Raw genomic sequence first — 16,696 nt, 5'->3', positions numbered from 1 at the left:
TGTTTTATATTGAGCTTAGGCTTGCCTTTAAAAAGAAATCACTTGTGAGTGAGCAAAAAGCTTGATCTACCAAATTCTTCAATTTCTCAAATCCCCATTTGGAATCTAGTTCAGAAATAATCACAATGGGAGATGTTTAATTTCCATAAGCAGGCATAAATAAGGGCAAATTCAAGCTTATACCAGAAAATGGGCTTCTCTCTTGCTCATAAATGTATATACATTCACTAAGCTGAGTTCACATCATATTTAATTTACCATTTTATATCCTATTTGGGGGGCTAAATCATATCAAATCAATTTCCAAGCAGCATATTGAATTATATTCAATTCAACTTAACAAGAATTATCAAATAGAGATTTTAATGCATTCGTTGTTTATACAGGACAGTGCCTGGCATATAGTAGGAGTCAATAAATATTGAATTGGGAGAAGTAAAATCCCAGTAGGCATTAGTCTCCCACTAGAGGACAAGAAAACTCATCAATACAAATAAGCAATCAATACAGTCAAACAAAAGTTTGAGACTTTTTTTTTCTTAAATTATGCTGATTAAGTCCATCAAAAAGGTCACTCACAGTGAAGGTAGACTCACTGTGACACCTGGAAACCACAACTGAACCAAGCAAACCTGCTCTCACATGGAGTAAGCCAGACTGTGGAACCATTCTGTGATCACTACCCCTCCCTACCCCCCACACTCTCCTACGAATATCAGCACACACTACTGTTTGCAAAAGTCAGTGTGGCAGGTGTGTGCAGTGGAGAAGCTCAAAGAAATAAGAAGGTATCTGTGGATTTTATGGGCCTCAATTTCCTTGTTTATGTTATATTTCAAAATTTATTTATTTATTTAACATTTTTTAGTTGTCTATGGACCTTTATTTTATTTACTTATATGTAGTGCTGAGAATCAAACCCAGTGCCTCACATGTGCTTGGCAAGTGCTCTACGACTGAGCCACAACTCCAGTCTCCAAATTTACTTATTTGATTAGAGATTTCTTGGGATCTGAGTGAAACGTGAATTAATTTAAGTGGGAAGAAAGAAAATGTACATGGATAAGAAGGGTGAAGATGGAAGGCAGTTTTGTAATTAAAAGACAAAGAATTGGTGTTTATTTATGACTATTACAAGCTTTAAAATAACTTAATAGAAGTTACATGAAGGTCAAATTTGATTTATATGTTAAGGCATAAATTGTGATGACAATATATTAATATATGATTCTATATTATAAGATCAGAAAAAAATGGAATTATCTTGTCTGGATACCTATAGACAGGGTTTGCAACTTTGAAAAATTCTTAAGTTTTCACTCTAAAATATCAATTTCCTTCCTTTAGCAGTAACCCCAAATCTAACTTTCTTCTACAATTTTTCATTAACATCATATTCTTTTCTAGTACTGAATATAAATAATCTATTATATTGCTGCTTTTTGAGTATGAAAACCACATCCCGATTTTGCATTTCTGAAATCATATCTTAACTCTCTTGATTAGACTTGGGTATTTCATAAATCTTCTCCCAGGTATGTATTTACAGACCATCTATATTGTATTATTAGCAAATGAAAGGCTTAGGATGTGAACTCTGTAGTGTCCCTTGTGCCAACTCTTATTTTTTACATACATATTTTTAGTTGTAGATGGACAAAATACTATTGTTTCTTTAGGTTTTTTTGTTTTTGTTTTTGTTTTTGTTTTTTTATGTGGTGCTGGGTATCAAATCCAGTGCTTCATGCATGCCAGGCAAGTGCTCTATCACTGAGCCACAATGCCAGTCCCCTTGTGCCAACTCTTGATGGGCCATCTTGAGAAGGGTTCTGAGACTTTGAGCAGATGTAAGCACTTTGCATCTCCCTATTTTGTGTGAACAATAAATATTTACTCAATTGAACTGAATCTATTATTTTTAGTTTCACACTCAGATAGGAATAATATCCGTAAGTACTGATGATTCCTTGTTATTTCCCAGCATATTGTCACCTTTCAGAACATAACATACTTTACTACTCTGGCTTTTGGCCACATTACTTCTTCTTGAGGGATCCCCCCTTTTTTTTCTTAAATTTTTAAAATTTGTTTTAATTAGTTATACATGACAGTAGAATGCATTTATGCACTTTGATATATCATACATAAATGGGATATAATTTCTCACTTTTCTGAATGTACATGTTGCAGAATCATATTGGTCATGTAGTCACATATATACATACAGTAATAATACCGGTTTCATTCTACTATCTTTCCTATCCCCACATCCCTTCCCCTCCCCTCCCATCACTTTTCTCTACTTAATCTAAGGTAAGGCTATTCTTCCCTAGTGTTCCCCACTTATTGTGAATTAGCATCTGCATATTAGAGAAAACATTCGGCCTTTGGTTTTGTGGGATTGGCTTATTTTGCTTAGAATGATATTCTCCAACTCCAACCATTTACTGGCAAATGCCATAATTTCACTCTTCTTTAAAGCTGGGTGATATTCCATTGTGTGTGTGTGTGTGTGTGTGTGTGTGTGTGTGTGTGTGTGTATCATATTTTCTTTATTCATTCATCTATTGAAGGACACCTAAGTTGGTTCCATAATCTAGCTATTGTGAATTGAGCTGCTATAAACATTGATGTGGCTGTGTCACTACAGTATGCTGATTTTAAGTCCTTTAGGTATAAACCAGGATTCCCTTCTTTTGACTGTTATGACCCCAGTGTTTCTTGGCTTCCCTTACCTCTTAGAAAGCTCTTTCTCTTTTTACATAATGGATTTCCTTTCACCCATTAATAATTTGAATGTCTGTGTTTCCCTGAGTGCTGCCTTGGACCTCTATATTCCTCCCTCTTGCACAAACCTGGGTGAGTTCATCCAGGTTGTGGTTCCAGTCCTGCCCTCTCTCCTTTCCAGAGTTCTAGGCTCATCCATCTAGTTACTTATTAGACATCTCCACACTGGTATCCTTCCATTTCAACCTCAATGGCCATGTTTGTTTCTTTTTCCTCAACTACTGTGCCATGAATTCAATTCAAAAAATTCCGCTAGTGTTAAAAAAAAAAAAAAAACAATAGAATAGAACTGATGTGAAACTATCAGAAATGAAGAACCATTTGAAGAAAATTTTAAAGTGTGCATTTGGTTATGATGTATAATGTTTTCTTGCTGTGGATCACTTTGAAAACATTCTTTCAATTTCTTTTTACCAACTCAAATTAAAGTTTACCCCTTTGATCCTTTTCCCCTGCTTAGTCTTAATTCAGGCACTGAGTTAGTGCTAGCTAAGCTGAACTGACTACCAAGCATCTAATACAAACTAGTTTTTAAGAAGTATAAGGAAAGCATAATAATCTTTAATTTGAAAGTATGCTTACAGTTCGCAGAAATTTAAATGAGTGACCTTTGACTTCCAGTGCTGAGAAACCAGAAGTTGAACATCCATAATTAAATTTCATTAGGTGTTAATACTTACTACTTGAATCGTTTTGAATAATTTTCTTGACTTTTCTGAGCTTCATCATAATCTTTTCTGTCATTATCTCTGCTTAAGAATTTATCACAGCACCGTGGTCCCTAACATAACAAATCTAAATGCCTTAACTAATTAAACTCAATAAATATTTACCAAAGCTAACTTTGAAAATACAGCAGTGAATAAACTGAAGGCAAAAATCTCCACTTGCAGGGAGTCACATTTTGTGGGAAGCACCTCTCCCTCAAGTCCCTCCCAAGGTTTTCCAGCCTTATCAGGATTTTTCCCATTGAAATAGACTCCTCACTGTTCCCACAGTTTCCTCATGCTTGACCACCCTTGTCTTCTCTGCCTGGAATTGCTTGGTATTTCCTCACCAATAGTCAGCAGCTAGTCTTGGTTTTCATTTCAGGTTCAAAAATTACCTCCTTGAAATCATCCCTGACTAACTGAACAATTGTTCAGTATTTTTATGTCATGATCCACTAGGACAGTGCATATGCTTCCCACTTATACATATCTCCTGATGATTCTTGAAAATATTTCTTATCTTCTGAAGTTGATTATAAATTTATTGAGGTAAAATCTGAATTGTTTGTGTGTGAGTTAAAACCTGTTCCTTCTCTTTTTTTTTTTTTAGACATACTTCTTATTTCTCCCTAATATCCATCCTCATCTTCCTCCTTTTAATACTAGAACCCCTTCAATTTTTATCTGGCACATTATACCCAGTTGAAGACTACATTTCCCAGACTCCTTTGAAACTGTGGAAGGTCTTGAGACCAAATTCTAACCAATGGAATACCAGTAGAAGGGATCTGCGCAAAGTTTGGGAATTGCTTGTTTCTACTTCCTTATGCTCTTGCTTGTGGCCTGGAATGTGATCCTGGAAATGATTAGTCATCTTGGACCTTGCAAATGAGGGCAAATCCTAATGTAATAGTGAAACAAGAGAGCTCATCTGAGTTCCTGGGCTACTTTTTAAAGCAGACTTTTCTTTAAAGGAATGGCCTATGAGCTCAGGTGTTTATGTACTTACAAAAAAAAAAAAAACAAAAAAAAAAACTTCTATCTTATTTTGGCCACTGTTTGTTATCTTTAATAAAACATTAAAACTAAAATTTTAATATAACAATTCTTTCAGTATTTAGCAGGATAATATGAATGGAGTGCAAAGTAACAATATTGTTGTTTTTTTTTTTTTGTTATGCTTTTGCTTTCCCTTAAATGTTCCATGTTCTTATTAATTATGGCTTGAAAAGAGAAGGGGTGGTTTGGATAGTTTCTCACTGAACTATATTCATTTTGTTGGAAAACTGATATCATGTCAATATACTCAATTGTTCTGATATCACTAATTAAGACTTTTGGAAGAACTATCTGGAATATGAATATAAATTGAGCATTAAAAGAGAGAACTTTAAGTAGCCAGGAAAACTTGCAGAAATTTTATAGTTTTGAATCTGTAGGGAAATGGGGTCACATTCAATCTCTTAGATCCCTGGGCTGTCCATCAACTGCACTACCATGAACTACAAAGCAGAGAAAACAGCATACCTCCAAATCTCCCGAAATATTGGCACCAGCAAGAATCCCAGTAGCTGCTGGGAAAAAAATAGCAAAGACAGAGAAGAAGCCTTCTCCTTTTGTGAAGCTTGGTCCAAAGTTTTCTGCAAATATTGATGCTACAACACAAATTACAAGAAAATTATCATGTAGACTTTTTTCACAGAGTAGAAAACCTTTGGCTTCTATAACTCTAAATGCAAATATATCTCAAGAGTCTAACTGGGATGAACTGAAAGATGCTGTTGTACTCCTGATGGATTTGTTAGTATTTGCCAACAGTCAAAATGTATATCATAAGACTTCAGAGCTCTATGATATAGCTCTAAAAAATCAGTAATTTTTTGTGTTAACAGAGATCCAGGATGCCTGACTTCTTTGAGTCTTGAAGAGATTGAAAGAGAAGATGAAAAACTCTTTTATCATCATACTGGCACATTCACAAAGTATACCATATACATTCACACATACCATGTCCCCCCACCAACTACATACTCATATGCATACATACCTGAAACAAGCAACATTCTTTTTTTATGCTTTTAATTTAAATGATAGGAGAATTCTGTGGGTGAGGCTACTTGAAAATGTTATTATTAATTTTCTAATCTCTTTGCCTCTTGCCCCCAGAGTTTGGATCTTAGATCCTTATACCAAATTCTCATATGTGAGAGAGTAGTGCCTTTTCCCTACAGTAAGACTGTCTCACAGGTTGCCATCATATTACTTAAGTGAAAGGAAACAATCTAGAAGAAAAACAGAAAGGAAAAAGAAAAGGAGGAAGAAAATCATGAACAAAAGAATCAGATGCAAAGAGGAAAGAAAATTTAAGACATCAGAAAAAAAAAATACCATATGAATGGGAAAAAGGGAAAAGAATAGAAAGGAAAAGAATGTTCATGTCTAAAGCAAACAAGATAATCTTTACAGAGAAAGAGACTCAGGAAGATAGAGGTAATGTGTTTTTTTTTTTAAAGAAAACAAATATGGACAACTGAACAAATAATAAAGTGAAATACAAAACAAACTCAGCAGTGGATTCCAGGGTGGAAAGGTAGGAACAAGTGGGTGTGTGGAACAGAATAGGAGACAGAGGTCAAATTCCATGCTTGGTGATGTTATCACAGGATGCTACACTAAGTAAACCTATAATTCTTCATGCTTAAAAACCTGACACTGATGCAACTAGGTAATGCCACAGCAAGGTTAAGATGCCAAAAAAATCTACCAGGAAGGAAAAAAAAATGTCTTTGTTTGACTCTAGTGCTCTGCACTGGTTGAACAAATTGTTCAAGCTGTGTTCTCTTTCCCTGCATGTAATTTCTATTCCCACTACTTGACAGCAACAATTTGTCCAGCATTTTAAGGTTTACAAGGCACTTTCATAACAACTATCTCATTTACTTTTCAAAATTCCCTCAGGAAGTTATTATTATCATCACCCATACATTTAGCAGGAAAATCTGAGACCCAAGCACATCAGGTGATCTGTCCAGCTGATAAACAGTGGATTTAAAATTCAACCCTGTCTCTCCCAAATCCAACTCTAGAATGTGGATGTGGTCTCTTTCCTGGGCTATGCTGGAATTCTGTTGGCTGTGATTGGGGGATAGGGACAGTGATGTGGGGAGCAACATGGGTTGAGGAGAAACTAATCTGTCATCTGTACCTTGGTAATTGAAGAAGCCTCTGGATTTCTTCTCATTGTTGGATGGAATGACAGTCCCAATGAAGAAGTTTGCAATTGCAATGAGAAGAATAATCAGAAGAATCACTTGAGCCTGGAACGGCAAAATGAAAGGGGATCAAATTAGATTTAGTTAACAACTTTTCACATAATTGTAGAAGTTATTGTCCACTGGAGAAAGACTCTGCTTATTCAATAAGGCTCTGCTCCCCACTGTCAGTGATAAGTGCATCCTTATGGACTATCATCTTAACAGACCCTCTTCTACTTAGATGTAACGGCTGCATTTTCAGTTGGAGTATGTGCTTGGGTACTTGGAGGTGAAACTTCAAGAACATTTCAAGTAGGAAGTGGGAAACTACCACAGTAACTTCCAGGAATGTAACTGGAGCCAGAAGGCTTAACTTGTACAGATTTGAGTTCTTTTCCAGGCAGAGTACCTATGAATTCTTCCTCTACCTACTGCAGAAGGCCTACCAGAGAACGGAAGGGTTCATGGAATTTCCATCATGCCCTTAATGTCAGGCTGCCAATGTGTGCTCATGTGAACAGTCTACTACTGGCCAAATGGTCTTCCTTCAGTTTCTGAAACTTTTCAAATGGTGTACCTGCTTGACATCACCATATACTGTTGGTGTATGTACTCTAGCAAGATCTCACTTCACCCTAGTCTTCATGTATCTATTTCCTGCATCCTATAAAGTCTCTGTGACCTCCTCAAAGAGCCCTCTCCTGCTACTTGATCTGAACTACAAGCACCTCATTCACTGAGGGCTTATAATACAACAGATGAAGCTTTAAATTTTAATTTTGAGGTGGAACACTAGAGATTGAACACAAGGGTGCTTTACCATTGAGCTACATCCCTAACCTTCCCTCATCTTTTATTTGTTTTTGTTGAGACAGAGCCTCACTAAGTTGCTGAAGTTAAATGATTTACTCAGGTCACAGAGATATAAATCAGATTCAAATCTAGGCATTCTAACTACAAAGGTGAAGTTTTAAATACTACCCTCTACTGCTCTGGAACTACTTTGTCTCCCTTGGGGCATAAAGTAATCTAAAACCAGTGTCCTTTTACTTCCTCCTTTTGCTTGTTGCTTGCTTGCTAGCTTTCTTTATTTCTTCCAGGTCCTAGGGATTAAACCCAGGGCTTGTACAGACTAAGCAATCACACTACCACTGTGTTATACTCCCAGCCCCCTTGTTATTTTCTAATATCCCAGTGTCCTGTTATCTCCTTGATAGTATATTATATCATTTTCTATTTGTTTTTCTATTTACTTACTCATCTATCCATAGACCAGATGCTGAACTGCTACAGGGATTATGCTTGTTTTGGTCACAACTGAATTTCTAGTACCTCGCAGAAGGCCCAGCACATGGCAGACACTGTTTAATGTGTGAATATTGCTTAACTTATGAGTATATAACCCAGAAGTAGATGCCATGTTGGAATGTTTTCCTACTCCCTTATAGGGGTGGGAGGCTTTGAGGATCTTTCCATTTCTGGTGACCACTTGAGAACCAGTTACAGTGTCTCCAGGCTTGCAGAATATTTTCAGTGGCACAGATTCTTGTGTGGAGTTACAAAAGAGGCAAAAGACATGCTCCCTGTCATTCAGAAATTTACTCTCTACTTTAAAATCTGCCAGTTAAATTCAGATGTATTCTGGTTCCAAAGCCTGTAACATATTAAAATTTGCTGGTGAAATTCTGGGTTCAAGAGGAAAATAATAGTTCTGCCTCTGCTACCTTTTCCCAACGCACCGTCACTTCTTTTGGGTTTCAGCACCCATGGGCAGCTTGAAAGGGAATACCAGGGCTTGTGGTTGAAACATGGGCTTCTAGTATGCACTGCGGTTAGGGTCATAAGGGGTCTGGGCATGAAGATGGAAGCAACTTTAGTGGCTGTGTCACTGGGATGACACAAAGGCCCAAGCACAGGCCGACAATGTGACACACAAGCTGTGAGGCATGACAAGACTTGGTGCTTTGTGAGCTGGAGGTTCCACCTAGCACTACTAAGTGGCTCCTTTTGCCATAGCAAATAGCCATTCTTTTTGAATATGGGGTTATCTCGATTTCTGCAATTTGTTCAGAACCTGACCAGCAGTTGATAACACCATTTTGAGAAATTCACCTTTGCTTCCCATTCCATTCCAGCTACTGAAATTCCTAGGAGAATCACTACTGTGATGGAGCCTATTATCCGGATGTCATTGGTTGGATCCACCATCATTGAATCACTTTCCTAAAGGTAAAAAATCAATAGTGATTAGAGATAAAACTTTTTGCATATAGATATAGATACAACTTTTTGCATATCTTATTGTAACATTTAACAGTAAGAAGAGATTTTTGTATACTGATGCCTGGGGCCATTAGGACAATAGAAAAATAAAGTGCTCATAAATTTGAGAAGATAAAGAATCTACCTTTTTTTTTCTGTGATAATAGACCTTGGATAGCCAAGGTTAGGAGTTAGAAATTTTAGAGATTCAGTATAGTCACAGCTTTTAAAGCCTACTGTAGCACTAAGTAAAAGCATATATGCATATATTGTGCTTTGTTTCAGAAGAATGATTAGTTATTTTAGGGTATCAGGGGGAATTCTAGAGGAATACCAATGAGTTTTTTTAACAATGTGAATATTGGAAAATTATTCTTAAAAGTCCATTTAAGAATAGACAACACAAACCTGATAATGCATTTCTTGAAGATAATATGCCTTACAAAGTATGTAAATGCTCATGATTCATATAATTTTAAAATACAGGTCATTTTATTAATTGAATTCAGTGTGCATCATTGCTACCATAAGACAAAGATCATAAGTTAGTTTGTACACAAGCCAATTAGCATGCTTATCCCTACACCATTCTAGTTTGGGCATCTAAAACGAGGAAATACCTAGTTTTCTGCAGTGGGTTATTCTAATGTTTGAACTTTCTTTTCCTTTGGAAATCTGTAAGCGTAATAGAAGTATGACTATCTGATTTTTCATATTTTGCTCAGTGTTTCATGTGTCATTTCATCTGATCTATACCATTCTACCATGAAACACATAGAACAGTATTATTAACCCATTGTATAGATCTGGAAAACACACTTCAGATGAACAGTGGAATTGGTCCAGAGTCTCCCAGTTGGTAAAGCGAGAGCTGGAATTCAAAGCCAGAACTTCTGAGGTCATGTCTGAGGCTCCTTTTCCTATATCCAACTTTCCCCCTCTCATCTTGCCATAATAATATCCCCATAACCCCCTAAACCCTGGAAAAAGAAATACATTATCTTGCTTGACTGTATAAAGAAAAACTTTACTTACCTTAAGAAGATCTACCACAGTTTCAGCAAATCCCACCACATACATAGCAACAGCCACTGCATTGGCAAAAGCAAAGATCAAGCCTATTGACCCACCAAACTCAGGCCCTAAGCTCCTGGAAATAAGGTAGTAGGCTCCACCTGAAATAAGAAAGGAACATGTTTTACATTGAGTAATTGCCAAGAATTTAATTTACATGATCAAATGATTTTGAAAGTCTGAAAAATTTTAAATGTTAATTATTCTAATAAAGCATGACAGCTTTCTAATAATTTTAGGGCTCCTGTGTCATCATAATGAATAACCTAGCCATTCCTTGTACTCTGTATGTAATCTACAATAGAAGTATCCTGACTTAATGAATTCAATTTATTGAAACTTAAATGCAAAAAAAATGTTCTATGCAAGAAATTTTTATCAAAAAATGCTTTGTCTTTAAAAAATATCACTGTAGTATTCAGATTAATAATGTGATTGCAGTAAAATAAAACTTTATGTCCAAAATTTTCAGAAGCAAACAGGCCTAGAAAGAAAATGAAGTGGAAGAAGTTGGTCTTTATTCTTTCAACTTCCTTTTCTATCCCATAAAATGTTCTTGGATACACTTGCTGTATAAAACAAGGTATCAATATAATGCTACATATTGTTCCTTCTAAAAATCAGACTTGGTTTTTATGTTTTTAGCTCAACAAGGCATGATTATTGCCAAATACCATAATTGGGGACCAAGTGGGAGGCAAAGCAGGAAAGGTTTGGAACAATTGCCTCTTCCTTGGCCATGTCTGTGTCCTCCTGTGTACAGGAAAGACTAAGCTGACTGGTCAACAGCCTGAATCGTACCTAGAGCAAGTTAGTGATGTATTAGAAAAAAAGAAAAAGCTATATGAGAGAGCCCTGATTATTTAAAAGACCATCACAACAATTTTCTATATGGAACTAGTCTTGGAGGTAGGCACAGTGGACTTGGACATAACATTGAACAAATGCACTGAAAAACAGGAAAACCACCTTCTACTGAGAAGGAATTTCTTTCACTAGAGTAACTGCTTTGGGTTAAGTGACCAAAGACTTCTCTAAAAATGTAATGTATTTTCTGGGTAGAGCAAATCCACATTATTTCCTTTAGCTTGTTTCATTAAACAAGTTAGCTAGACAGTTAAATAGGTAGGCTTGGTCGAAATGAGAGTCAGGCAGAAGTTGGCAGAGGAAGTATTTTGTGGGTGGGATGGTGTTTTAAAGGCCCTGATCAAGAAGACCTGGTCCCCAAAAAAGTAGACCCCCAAAAGCCAAAGGAAAGGCAATGAGGAAGAAAAGAAGTTAGAAGAACAATAATGAATTTCATCCACTTCATTTTCTATCTAGGCCTACCTGCTGCTGATAGCTTGCAAACTTTTTGTTTTTATTTTCTTCTTGATGATCTTTTCATGCCTGTTGGCCATGAGGAGCATATTGTTTGGGGTGAACCTTGAAGGCTGGGCACAGGATGATTTACTGAATGGGAATCATCACTAGTGTCAGCTAGGGTGCTAGAGAAGACCTATCCTGAAGGGACCTAAGAGAAGGCTGGCAGGAATCTTCCTTGTATAAAAATAGACCTCATATTTTGTTGTATTCCATACTTTCTTACTAAACAGATAGTCACTCTATAAAAAAACCATGTTTTATCCTAGGAACTAGGTAAAAGAGGTCTTTTCTGGAGATCCCCTAATTTTAATTGAGAAGCATGTTGCATTGCTGTTTAATTTTTTTTTTTAAACTTTGGAGGCTAATTAGCAACATGAAAATTTCGCTCCCAGTATTAGACCACTTTAAAAATTGCTCTGTAACCTAAGCTCGTAGTCATAAGTAAATTAATTGACTTACCTCCTCGTACTACTCCATTTGTGCAAATAGCAGACATAGAAATACCTGTGAGTGTTGTCACTACCACACTCAGGCCAATGATGACGACTCCAAGACCTGCAAAATCCCCCAAGAAAGGTGTTTGGCTCCAGAACTGAGATAAGTCACCAGGACTTCAGGATGCAGCAGTCTGTCTGTCAGAGAAGGATCCGTCTCCCCATGAAAACCTGAAATGTTCTAAAAGATCCCCATTCCATGGAGGTCTAGGAAGCACCTGAAATGTACTAAACTTTAAAACCGAAGCCATGTGGAGGAGTCAGTTTCTATGAAACACCAGCAACAGGTGTGCAGACTTGCCTGAAAAATAAAATGTTTACCAGAGGCATTTGTGCATCTGTGAAGCTTGACCTGCAATGTGCCAGAGAGGTCTATGAGAAAGGAGACCAGAGCTGACCAGAGGAGACCTGGACTATACTCACCATACCTGATGCTTCCCTCTGCATCCAGATCCTCCAGACACTTAGCCAGGCTTCAAGAACACAGAGCTATTTCCTTGTTCTCAACAAAAACAAGTATATAAAAAGTTTTTGCATACCCGTAGTAAGTGATGAGGGTATTAGATATCTTAGAGATTTTACCTCCACGAACAAACCCGTTAGTTGCTATTGCAGAAGTTGACAACCCAGTAATAGAAGTTACCATGGTGGAAAGAAGAATTATGAGAACTCCAAGACCTGTTAGCAATGAAAGATAGAAGATATTATATTTCACTTTTCTCCTATGGTTTCCTTACTTCTGCAAACTATACAGCTTTTAATTTGAGTTTCCAAGTCCATGTCTTGGGCCCCAATGGGGTTTCTTGTGCTGAGGAGAGACTGGTATGCCTGGCATAAAGATCAAGTCTGAGAACCACTCGTTATGATGAAGGATGGTTTCCCAAAGTAAACACAATCTAAAATGCAGCCCTGGAAAGGAAAAGTTGACTTATGCTGGTGTCCTGGGAGAGAAACTACCCTGGCTGTGAAAAGAGAAAACATGACATTTGACCTTCTCTCTTGCTTGAGAGGAACATGAATGAGAAAGTTGGGGATTTGACAAAGGTTAAATCCTTCTCCATTTTTCTTGCATCCCTTTGCTGGTGGGGAGGGAAAGAAAGGAACCAACTTGTATTACCTTTGAAAACACTCCCAGAAAGGTCAGTCGTGAGCTATTTGAGCCTGTGTTGCCTTTACCTTACAAATGATGTTGCGGGTCACAAGTTTAATTACCTCCTCTGACATATCCATTTGTGGCAATAGCAGAGGTGGATAAACCAGTGATACCAGTCACTGTCACGGCTAAGCCGATGATAATCACACCAAGACCTCAGTTGAGAGAGGAAAAATAAAGGAAATTAAATGGTGGAACAATCTATTGGGTCATTTGCCTAAAAACTAACAAACCTAAGGTCATCACTGAAGGACGACATTTGAGAATCACAAGTTGGCCAAGAAATCATCAATCAATCAATGTTCAACTTTGAAGTTTTCTGTCAAGAGCTAAAATGTGCAAAGCTATGTTGCATGCAACTGAACAACTGAAATGGGTCAAAATATAATTCGAACCCTGGGGTTAGTGACATTCTAGAAACCAAAGAACAAAAAACAAATCTATACTATCCCAAGCTATTAATATAACTGTAGCTCAAATGTGATTCCTCCTAGTTAACTTTCTTTTTTGTACATTGGTCCTGTAGGGGTGGAAAATTACATACAGGATAGCAAACTGTTCATCGGACAGACGGGTAAGGTAGAAAGAATCAAATCAAACTACATTAACTTACTGGCTGTGTGACCTCTGGCAGGCTACTTATTTTCTGAGCCAAAGATGGCAATTGAGTTAGAAAGAATGCATATGTTAAGTTGCTACCATAGTACATAGAACATAGTACATAATCAAGCTTTTTCACTGTATTTGCAACAGTCATAAAGGCTACTGTTTATTAAAAGCTATATATATATATATATATATATATATATATATATATATATATATATATATAGCTTTGTGGTAGGTAGTGTGAGAGCCTCAAGAAAAAATAATATGAAATGAAAAAAGCTGCCCTTGAAGATCTAACTGTTCAGAAGGTTAATGAACATAACGAAAGGAAGAAAGTGGTAGAGGCCAGAATTTGGAGGAAGGCCTGACTACTTTAGGACACTCAAAGATGACAGAATTTGCCAGAATATATTGCTTTGGCATAAGAATTTTTTCTATTAAAGACAAATAACAAAAAGAGGACACCAGAAAAGTTCTCTGTTTCTTCCTCTTTGCCTAAATGCAGGATATACATTTGTAAACGTCCTATAGAGGAAAAGGACTTTGGGTTTCTGGTGTGCAAATTGTGGGAAGCTAAGTAAACGGGAAGAGGAGTACTGGAAGATAAGGTTCTATGCATTCTTGTGATGCCTTCTGTAGGCTAAGCAGAGTCTGAAGTTTTGTCTCTGGTCTTTAGTTTCTGTCCTTCCTCTATCTGGCCACCCTCCCACAGCTTTATTGTTCTTTTGTTAAGATGATATACAAGCTCATGTTCTAATGGCCCTTTTGAATCACTTATCACTGGGGTGCTCATGTGTATGCACCATGAACATGTTAATAAATTTCTTTTTTTTTTTTTTTTTTTGGTTAATCTGGCTTTGAATAGTTTAATTTTTAAGGCCACAGTCGATGAACCTAAAGTGAGTAGAGGGAAACACTATTTCCCTCTCCTACAATACCCTGTCCAGTGGAGGCTGACCCAGAGTTCATGGAGAAGATTGTAGGATCACAGCCTCTGCACTCCCTCTGGTTCCATTGGGAATGGTCTGGTCTGGACTGTTTGGTGTTTCCACACACAAAGCAGATGCTCTATAATTGCTGATGTTAGGCTCTTTTACCTCAGGGATGTCTTGGTCCATGCCCCAATAAAAGGGAAGTGGAGAGTGATTAAAGGCAGAAATACTGAGATGCTCCCAGATATACTGTGGATCTAGCAGGAGTCTCTAGACTATTGTGGAGGATAAAGTGCAGTGGCAATAGGTTAATTGTGGGGCAAAAGTTGCAAACTTGGATTATACTGCTTTGGTCTCTGTAGACTCTTAAAAGCTAGAGTTTCTAAGAAACAGTTGCACTAAATGTGTTGTGTCTATTGCAAGGATCCTGTGGTGAGAGCATCACTTCTGTATACTATGTGGCTTCAGGTTCTTGCACTAGTAAATGTGATTTATTTTTATCCTCTGCACATTATTTTTCTCTTGACTTTGTTTTTAGAAAGTTAGTTTAAGGTTGAATGTTTAACATACCCAGAAATGATAACAGGACCATATAGTTTGCATTGCTTGGCATTAAACCTATTCTAATTTATTATTTCCCTATCCATATTTTTCTTTTGCCTCTATTTTTCCCAAAATTCTTAATTTTTTCCTTAATATTATGTATATTTCTGTAAGCCATTTGAAATCTCAGGACAATGTTTTATACTCTTAATCAACGAGGGATTTCTTCTCTTCCTCTCATAATTACACATAAAATCCCTGGGTGAAAGGCAGCATAGGAAACTTTCAGTTCATTGTTTTCTCAGAGTGTGGTCCTCCAACTACCTGCTCCAGGAAATGCCTGGGGTGCTTATTAAAAATGCCCCGGACCTACTGAGTTGGGATCTTCAAAAGTGAATTCCAGCATTTTGCAATTTTCTAATCTAATTTATCAGATAATTCTTACCTACCTTACAGTAAGATGACTCAGCTACCCTCAGCTTATCTCAACTTGTGTCTGCCTGTTCAGCAAGGACCTTTAGGTTTATCTTCAAAGAACTGATTGGGAAAGAATTAACCCAGCTCCCTAGATTTTAGATGAGAAGTAAAGCTCACAGGGTAAAGTGACTTGCTTCAGGTCATGCCTGCTTTTCACACTCATCTCCCCTGCCAAATGGGTAAGTTTATTGGAAACCATCTCGCCCCAGCCAGAGAAGAACAGCTAGATGGCATTATCATTCCTTCCTTCCATTTGCTTTTAGGAATAAAGCAGTCAAAGCTCAGAGCTCCTGAATGGCTACCCCAGGGCTGTAGCTACTGTTGCTGCTGGTTCCAGATTCCTTCTGGCTTTATCCACAAGATCTGGGCTTGAATATTTTGTGGGCGGGTTTCTTCTCTAAGCTACCCCCAAAGCAAGAAGAAACTACATGTGTTTGTTTCTTTTCTTTTCCAGTACAGAGAACCCAAATGGAAATAAATGGTGGCTTAAATCATTTAACTTTAGGTTCACAGCAAAGGCCAGTGAAACAGCGTGGTTGATAAGAAGTTTCTACTACTACTCCCTAAAATCTATTTTCTGAGAATTAAAAAAAGAAAGAAAAGAAAAAATTGAAACAAAACAAAGCTCCTAAGCCTCCATTCAAAGAACGCCTCACAGAACAACGATTGGGTAGAACTCCAATCACTTCGAATATGTGATTTAAACACCTTTAGTAATATACCCTTATTAAACAACGCTAATGTCTGAAAGTATAATAAACTGTTCAGCAGAAAACAAGATTCTTCATATTTTACAATTTTGTAAGAAACTTGAAATCGGGCTGTGAAGAGTAATGTAAGATCTGATTAAAGTTCAGATTATTGCCCAAACATATGGCTGTTAAATAAGTTGCATTAAAAAGAATTACTCTTGCCCTTGGCTACTCTCACACCTCCAAACAAAGTAATGTTTCTTGATGATCTCAATAAGTTACTAAACTGCCCTTAAAAACCTAATTTTGCATGAAACCCTGGAGCAAAACCTTGGCAATATTAA

At 37.1% G+C, this 16,696-nt stretch overlaps 1 protein-coding gene across 3 annotated transcripts in view; it reads right to left on the bottom strand.

Moving 5' to 3' along the window:
- The window catches only part of Slc12a1 (solute carrier family 12 member 1), an 82,531-nt gene that overhangs the window by 53,404 nt on the left and 12,431 nt on the right, over positions 1-16,696 (bottom strand). The window contains exons 4-8 of one of the 3 annotated variants that reach the window (XM_077799616.1): positions 13,159-13,254; positions 10,049-10,188; positions 8,864-8,974; positions 6,703-6,814; positions 5,025-5,152 (exon numbers count right to left, since the gene is read on the bottom strand). In XM_077799616.1, coding sequence (XP_077655742.1) covers positions 5,025-5,152; positions 6,703-6,814; positions 8,864-8,974; positions 10,049-10,188; positions 13,159-13,254 — 587 coding nt within the window. Of the gene's footprint in view, positions 1-5,024; positions 5,153-6,702; positions 6,815-8,863; positions 8,975-10,048; positions 10,189-11,911; positions 12,008-12,528; positions 12,625-13,158; positions 13,255-16,696 lie in introns of all 3 variants that reach the window. The other 2 variants (XM_026391180.2, XM_026391181.2) reach the window with 2 other exon arrangements.

The sequence above is a fragment of the Urocitellus parryii genome, chromosome 6 (assembly GCF_045843805.1).
Source record: "Urocitellus parryii isolate mUroPar1 chromosome 6, mUroPar1.hap1, whole genome shotgun sequence".
Taxonomy (NCBI): domain Eukaryota; kingdom Metazoa; phylum Chordata; class Mammalia; order Rodentia; family Sciuridae; genus Urocitellus; species Urocitellus parryii.
Note: the sequence above shows the minus strand (reverse complement) of the source record. Positions and strands in the feature narration are given on the sequence as shown.